This window comes from Vanacampus margaritifer, chromosome 5 (assembly GCF_051991255.1).
Source record: "Vanacampus margaritifer isolate UIUO_Vmar chromosome 5, RoL_Vmar_1.0, whole genome shotgun sequence".
NCBI classification, from domain to species: Eukaryota; Metazoa; Chordata; class Actinopteri; order Syngnathiformes; family Syngnathidae; genus Vanacampus; species Vanacampus margaritifer.
This window is the reverse complement of record NC_135436.1, coordinates 24,211,714-24,219,213: the sequence shown is the minus strand read 5'-3', so window position 1 is coordinate 24,219,213 and position 7,500 is coordinate 24,211,714. Positions and strand designations below refer to the sequence as shown.

General features: G+C 43.8%; 3 protein-coding genes across 5 annotated transcripts in view; 2 read left to right on the top strand and 1 right to left on the bottom strand.

Moving 5' to 3' along the window:
- LOC144051692 (lens fiber membrane intrinsic protein-like) overlaps positions 1 to 729 on the top strand; it is a 2,339-nt gene extending 1,610 nt beyond the window's left edge. For both annotated transcript variants that reach the window (XM_077565026.1, XM_077565027.1), the window contains exons 4-5: positions 372 to 506; positions 582 to 729. In XM_077565026.1, the coding sequence (XP_077421152.1) occupies positions 372 to 506; positions 582 to 643 (197 nt within the window). In that variant the 3' untranslated portion in view covers positions 644 to 729. The remainder of the gene's footprint in view (positions 1 to 371; positions 507 to 581) is intronic.
- Positions 730 to 1,520: 791 nt separating this feature from the next.
- hspa8b (heat shock protein family A (Hsp70) member 8b) lies at positions 1,521 to 6,058 on the bottom strand. The gene is made up of 9 exons (XM_077565022.1): positions 5,890 to 6,058; positions 4,908 to 5,117; positions 4,626 to 4,831; positions 4,278 to 4,430; positions 3,607 to 4,162; positions 3,339 to 3,541; positions 3,058 to 3,256; positions 2,049 to 2,281; positions 1,521 to 1,951 (listed from the first exon to the last, which is right to left on the bottom strand). The coding sequence occupies exons 2-9, from the start codon at positions 5,110 to 5,112 to the stop codon at positions 1,745 to 1,747; spliced, it is 1,962 nt and encodes a 653-aa protein (XP_077421148.1). The 5' UTR covers positions 5,113 to 5,117; positions 5,890 to 6,058; the 3' UTR covers positions 1,521 to 1,744.
- A 1,365-nt stretch (positions 6,059 to 7,423) lies between these two features.
- LOC144051691 (zona pellucida-like domain-containing protein 1) overlaps positions 7,424 to 7,500 on the top strand; it is a 7,067-nt gene continuing 6,990 nt past the window's right edge. Inside the window, exon 1 of one of the 2 annotated variants that reach the window (XM_077565025.1) lies at positions 7,424 to 7,500. This exon is cut by the window's right edge and continues 274 nt beyond it. The gene's annotated coding sequence lies outside the window, so the exon portion shown is untranslated. The other variant, XM_077565024.1, reaches the window with a different exon arrangement.

Here is a 7,500-nt window from a genome sequence, read left to right as displayed (position 1 = left end):
CCCCAGAAATATTTACAAAAACACGATTTTTTTTTATTAGTTTTTTCTTTTTGAAATGTTTTTATTTTGATTTTCTCTCAGCAAAAGAATTTTCAGTTCAGTCCAGATTTTTTTTTATTTTTATTATTTAAATGTTACTTTAATTTCTATCCTCAAAATATTTAGATTTTTAGGTAATTGTGAGAGAAAAAAATTCAGATTTTTCACACAGAGACTTTTTTTGTTAAATTATTATTTTTTTCTTAAAAATGCTGGGGGGAAATCATGCAAAAAAAAAGTATTTTTTTTGTGGGGGGGGGGGGGGGTGTCTAAAAAATACTTTTTTTCTTGGTTTTGATATAATATTGCTTTGGTATTTTGTACGCGTGTAGGTTTCTTCGTGCTGCTGGCCATGGCGGTGTACACGGGCGTGACAGTCAACTATTATGGCAAACGTTACGGGAGCTGGCGCTTCTCCTGGTCCTACATTATGGGCTGGGTAGCCGTGGTGCTCACCTTCTTCTCAGGTATTCCTCTTCCTCCTCATCATCATGAATTTGAAGTGTTTTTTATTATTATTATTATTAATTTTTTTTTTGTAGGTATCTTCTACATGTGCGCCTACCGCATGCACGAATGCCCCCGCAACTCAAACTCGCGCTGACCTGACCGAGATGCCAACTCCCAATATCATTGCCTCTTCAAGCCTCATGAATATTCACGAGCAAGCTAAATAAACCACTAAGTGCATATGACTGGTTGCCATGTTGTTGTCTACAAGAAAAAAAAAGAAATAAGAAATTACTTGCAAAAAGAATGTAATGACTGTTAATATTAAAAAATGTCATACAACACCCTGTAATAGTCTGTAGTACGGTATGACGCCGCATGGTGGCGCCTCTTGTTTTGTTATGCCGTTAAATCTTTCAGTACACTTTATGGTCGTAAACGGTCACGTGTACAAGACCGCTGCGCTCTTCCAGTAACTCGTGGTAGAGCAGAGAAGGATATTTTTTGTCAACTAAATAAAGTGAGTGCATGTGGAAAGTAACACGGCACGTCTTTGCTCCTTTTGGCTATTCAGCAGCAACCGCCTGTCTTTGCCGAAGGTTCAAACCACCACGCGTTACAACCCTTTCAACCCAAATGACAAAATTAGGGATTGATCTTTGAATTTCTTTTTGTAAGATTAGACACTTCTCGGAAAACGTCGCTTCATCGCAAAAAAAGAGAGAAAACTATTTCCTCTATATCTTGATTTTAATAATCTGGTGATTCCAACTTTCCATGTTTATCAACGCCCCTGAAAATATCAGTTTTCGAAATGTTTTTCTTCATAAATACGCAGCTGTATTCTTAGGATTCATGTCCATCTTTTTTTTTTTTTTAAAGCATTTGTGTAGTGGCATTCTGCTCATTTAACTACTTTGACAAGTACAATTTATCAACAAAACGTACACAGTTTCAAAAAATTCAGCCGATAAGCCGTCTTTAATAAATAAAAATTAAGAATTTTCTGGCAAACAAGGACTATGGACAACTTTGATGCTTTTGAAGAATTTTATTAAGGAAAACAAGTTTCGGAATGAAAAAGACTGAGAACGGAAGAATTCCAGGTGCAACGCCAAAGTGTCGGTTTGTGTGCAAAAAAGAGCCCAAAGCCAGTGAAAGTACGTCGAAAGCCACTACAGACAAATAAGTGAGTCAAAAGAAGAAGTTGTCAGTTAAGGCATTAAACTTCTGTCATGGTGGACTGGCTTTGGCTTTAGTCCACCTCCTCGATGGTGGGTCCAGATGAGCCCGAGCCTCCTCCGGGAGCGCCGCCTGCTCCGGGGAAAGCTCCACCTCCTGGCATTCCGCCCGGCATTCCGCCCGGCATGCCGCCGGCCCCCTGGTACAGCTTGGTCATGACCGGGTTGCAAACCTTCTCCAGCTCTTTCTGCTGGTGATCAAACTCATCTTTCTCAGCAGACTGAGGATGAGGAGGAAGATGAAGATGAAGAAAGAAAAAAAAAATCATTCAATAAAGATCTTAAAAATAATTCAACGCCATTCTGTCAAGTTTGTACCTGGTTCTTGTCCAGCCAGCTGATGACCTCGTTGCACTTATCCAGAATCACCTTCTTGTCTTCGTCGCTTATTTTGTCCTTCAGCTTTTCGTCCTCCACGGTGGACTTCATGTTGAAGGCGTAGGACTCCAGGCCGTTCTTGGCGGCCACCTTGCCCCTCTGAACGTCATCCTCGGCCTTGTACTGCTCCGCCTCGCGCACCATGCGGTCGATGTCGTCCTTGCTTAGACGACCTGAGGGCAAAGGTCAACGGAGAGAAAAGTTCACTTCTAAATGTGAGGATTTTTTAACCTTAAAATGGCTTAAAAAAATATATAATGATAATAAAAAGTAAGGTAATGCGCTCCAAATGCGTCATCCGCACCGCACGCATCCGTGCCCGCCGGTGCGAACTACTGTACGTTGACTATAAAGTGCAATCGCACCGCCAGAAAATGCGCAACCCTCGTTTGGTGTTTAACGTACCATTCGCCAAATGTCTGTGGTGTGGACGCATTTCAATTTATAATGTGCTTTGTTATAATTCCAGTGCTAAATAAATAATTATTATAAACGCAATGATAGTAAAAAAAAAAAAAAAGGCATAATTTTTGTTTTGGTTTTCAGCCAAGCATTTCTCATTTTCGGCCCAAAATTTTCATTTCGGTGCATCCCTACTTTTTAGTAATACAAATTTCTTAAACCTTACAACTTGTTTCTAAAATATGACTTCCCCAAAAGCATTGTAATATCACAACTCCCCACCCAAAAAAATATGAACTTTTCTGGTATTATTTTCCCCCCTAGAAATAAATCTCACTGATCACATTATGATGTTTTTCTTGAAATCGTGTCTTTTGTAACATTTACCTTTTCAATCTCAAAACAAAAATGATCCTCTATTCCCAAATGCACTTCTCAATATTTCATCTTTCATTTGAAAATAACCCACTTGTAAGATCCATCCATTTTCCAAACCACTTACAATTTCTCCCCTAGCATGATTTTTTTTTTTTTTGGTCATGCGCACCTTTGTCATTTGTGATGGTGATCTTGTTCTCCTTGCCGGTGCTCTTGTCGGCCGCGCTGACGTTCAAGATGCCATTGGCGTCGATGTCAAAGGTCACGTCAATTTGAGGAACACCTCGAGGGGACGGGGGGATCCCGGCCAGCTCAAATTTCCCAAGGATGTTGTTGTCTTTGGTCATGGCCCTTTCGCCCTCGAACACCTGCAGGCATAACCCGCTCCGTTCTTACTTACTTTTTTTCGTCACGTGCGTTTGTGATGGAGATGGCGGCGGCGCGTCGTACCTGAATGAGCACGCCGGGCTGGTTGTCGGCGTAGGTGGTGAACACCTGCATCTGCTTGGTGGGGATGGTGGTGTTCCTCTTGATGAGCGCCGTCATCACGCCGCCGGCCGTCTCGATGCCCAGAGACAAGGGGGTCACGTCCAGCAGCAGCAGGTCCTGAACTAACTCGGACTTGTCGCCCGACAAGATGGCGGCCTGCACGGCTGAAACAACACAACGAAATTAGATGATGTTTTGATTATTTCCGTCGGGGCTTCTCACTTCGTACCTGCGCCGTAAGCCACAGCTTCGTCGGGATTGATGCTTTTGTTGAGTTCCTTCCCGTTGAAGAAGTCCTGCAGCAGCTTCTGGATCCTGGGGATGCGCGTGGAGCCCCCCACCAGGACGATCTCGTGAATGGCCGACTTGCCCAGCTTGGCGTCGCGCAGCGACTTCTCCACGGGATCGAGGGTGCCGCGGAACAGGTCGCCGTTCATCTCCTCGAAGCGGGCCCTGGTGATGGAGGTGTAGAAGTCGGTGCCCTCGAAGAGCGAGTCGATCTCGATGCTGGCCTGCGAGCTGGAGGACAGCGTGCGCTTGGCGCGCTCGCACGCCGTGCGCAGGCGCCGCACCGCGCGCTTGTTGTCGCTGATGTCCTTCTTGTGCTTGCGCTTGAACTCCGAGATGAAGTGGTTGACCATGCGGTTGTCAAAGTCCTCGCCGCCGAGGTGAGTGTCGCCCGCCGTGGACTTCACCTCGAAGATTCCGTCCTCGATGGCCAAGATGGAAACGTCGAAGGTGCCGCCGCCCAGGTCGAAGATGAGGACGTTTTTTTCAGAGCCGACCTGCGATGGGAAAATCAAATTGCGACTTGGATTAAGTTTATTTATCGAGCACTTTTCAACACACAGTTAAAGATTAAATCAGAAGGGGCGAACAAAAAAAAAAAAAAGTCCTCACCTTCTTGTCCAGGCCGTACGCGATGGCTGCGGCGGTGGGTTCGTTGATGATGCGAAGGACGTTGAGCCCGGAGATGGTTCCGGCGTCTTTGGTGGCCTGGCGCTGAGAGTCGTTGAAGTAAGCGGGTACGGTCACCACAGCATTGGTGACGGGCTGCGAAAAACAAAACAATACTCAACGATGGAAAAGTCACACCGAGGAGGCCTACAACGCCGGGACCAACTGTCATGACATTTTAGCAAAAAACTAATTTTACATCACATTCACTCATTTTCACGGTGGCGTGAACTGCTTAATGCCGTCATCTTTTGGAGAGAATAAACGTCAAAGCACGTGCAGCCGACATACCTTGCCGAGGTACGCCTCTGCAATCTCCTTCATTTTGAGGAGCACCATGGAGGAGATCTCCTCGGGGAAGAAGGCCTTTTTCTCGCCCTTGTACTCCACCTCCACTTTGGGCCGCGAGTTATCGTTGATGACGGTGAAGGGCCAGTGCTTCATGTCAGACTGAACTACATCATCGGTAAAGTGGCGGCCAATGAGTCGCTTGGCGTCTGAAGGTGAAAAACAACCTTATTAGATAGGAGGTGTTTGTGTATGTGGGGGGCAGTCAATACAAGCGTTTCCTACCAAATACTGTATTGGTGGGATTGAGGGCGACTTGGTTCTTTGCTGCGTCACCAATCAGCCTCTCTGCATCTGTGAAGGCAACGTAGCTGGGCGTGGTCCTGTTGCCCTGGTCGTTGGCAATGATCTCCACTTTTCCGTGCTGGAATACGCCTACGCAGGAGTAGGTGGTGCCCAGATCAATACCAACTGCTGGTGCCTTGGCCATGGCTTCTGAAAAAAATAGAGGGGAGAAAATAGCTATGTCATCATGAAGCACGAGAACAGGGGAAACATTTATTTCTATGGTTTAATTTTGGGGGAAATCTCAATGAAATGAATTGGAACATAATTGGACAATGAGCAATTAAAAGAACAAAGCTAATAGCTGTCATTTTATACAGTATATGTACTATTTTTTACTGAGAAACACTTGATTCTCTATGTGACAAGTATTGTGTACTTTAAAAATCCACTAAAAGGTACATAAACCTGACACAGGAGTAAAATGGAGAACGAAAGGTGACAAAGTGCGCATGCGCGCTTCTTGGGCTCCACCCACAACTCATTACCACCAGGGTGTGGCCGTTCACTTCCTGGAGACACGTGAGGCAACGTTTTAGATCATTCCGCGTACTCGCAAACCTTTATTTAAAAAAAAAAATGCGTGACAAGTTTAGGACAATGTTTCAATTTTTTTTTATCGAGACCATATATTACCTCTTTGACGCAAAATCACCATGCTGAACACAAGCGACACTCATGCAACAAGTTTAATAAGTCTTTTAACTACATTACGTTGCGTGTACGTTACGACACTTGAAAATAATCAATAGTAGCCATTTGACTGGTAATAGTCCGGCTAACATGTTATGCTAACAAGGCCATTTTTGTCCCGTCACCCCTCGTGGTCGGCTATCCTAACTTCCGTAATGTTGGCTTGTTCCGTATTAAAACAACACACGAGCCACTGCAGTAAAGGCAAAAGCAATATGTTCATATTTACCTCTTTTTTCTTTTTCTTTTTTACAAGGTGTGGAGATACTTTAAGGCCTCTGCGGTGGAGCTGGACGAACCCGCGACGTGATGACGAGGAAAAGAGAAAATGACTTGCCTCGAGAAGGAAATGCCGGGCAACGGAAGCCGGTGCAGTCGACGGTCCAATGAAAATCAAAGGAATTATGACGTAATCGCATGCAGTTATACAACGGTGGAAAACTACTGAGCACAGTTTGTTTCGATTTTTTTTCTTTCATGTTTGTTAAAACTGTCTTAAACTGAAATCTGTCCATAAATAAATACATAAATATATAAAAATAAATGTAAATAAATAAACAACCATGCCTGGAAAGAGAAGAGGCTTGTTTGTTGTTTGACCCCCAGATTGTACATTTATATTGCATTATTATATTTTAGACCCCAGAAGTGAGTAGATGCTATTCTTTTTTCTTTCTTTTTTTTTAACAATAAATACTTTGTACATTTAAGTAAAAAGCAGTTTGTAAACATGCACAGATAAAAACTGAAATTTTGACATTTTTGGGCCCTATTTTCGTGCTCAGGGCAAGTCTAGTGCAAAGCGCCGTCTAACGTCACGTATGGTTTTCCTTCCTATTTTGCTTGACTAGCGCAGATAGAATAGGGTATTTTTTGCACTATTGAGGGATGGAACGCAGCTGACAGCCTGACACCCAGCCAATCGAAGCGGCTCCCCTCACTCAAAATCAGGGTGGTCAAGGCGCAGAGCGAAATTGACTCACCCGGCACTGAGAGATGAGATTGGCGTGCGCAAAGTTCATTTATCATGTAACGTGGGCAGTTGGAGGCAAACTTGCACCCTGATCCTGCATCCGTGTAAAATGCAGAAACCCGCAAAATCAACTTGGGGAAATGAAAAATCAAGGTGACTGAACTTGGTTTTCTACTGCTCATTCTAAATAATAATGGATGACTTGTTGCCATGTGGTGCAGGGACCACGTGGCAACCAAACAGGGAGTCATCCAACACTTTTGTCTATACATAAAATGAGGTCACAGTTGCTATTCCGGGATCTCTTTTGTGTATGCTACTTTTTCAAAATGTGCTTTTGGTCAATTGGTCTCAACGTGTACACGCAAGTCGTATTTCCCCAGGGTAGATGATTTACTGCTCTGGGACGTTCAGTCACATATTTACACCAAAGGTATGGCTCTAAGAAAATCATTTTTTTATTTGAATGACAAAAGTCATTAAAAATGGCATTTGAAAGGTGAGCCGTCTAATGTATTGTAATACGTCCTTCCCTTCTTCACACAGCGCCGTTTTGTGGTGAAAGTCGCAGGGGAGCAGTAAAGCAAGACGTCCCTTGATGCAAAGACCAAGAACAGGATTTCTCCCACACGGGTGTGGCCTTTCATAACAGCCACAACATTCTCTATGTGAGTTTTTTTTTTTTTTTTTTACAGTTTACAGGATAGCCCCGAGGCCACAACAAAAGTGTCGGTTACGAAACTCTGACAAAGTGCCAAGCACTTTTTTTCTTTTTCTTTAATCATATCAAAAGATCTGTGAGGATGAGGTGTTCTCACATCACTTTGTTTGTTGCTGTTGTTTGCTATGCAACACTTGCACTTCCCA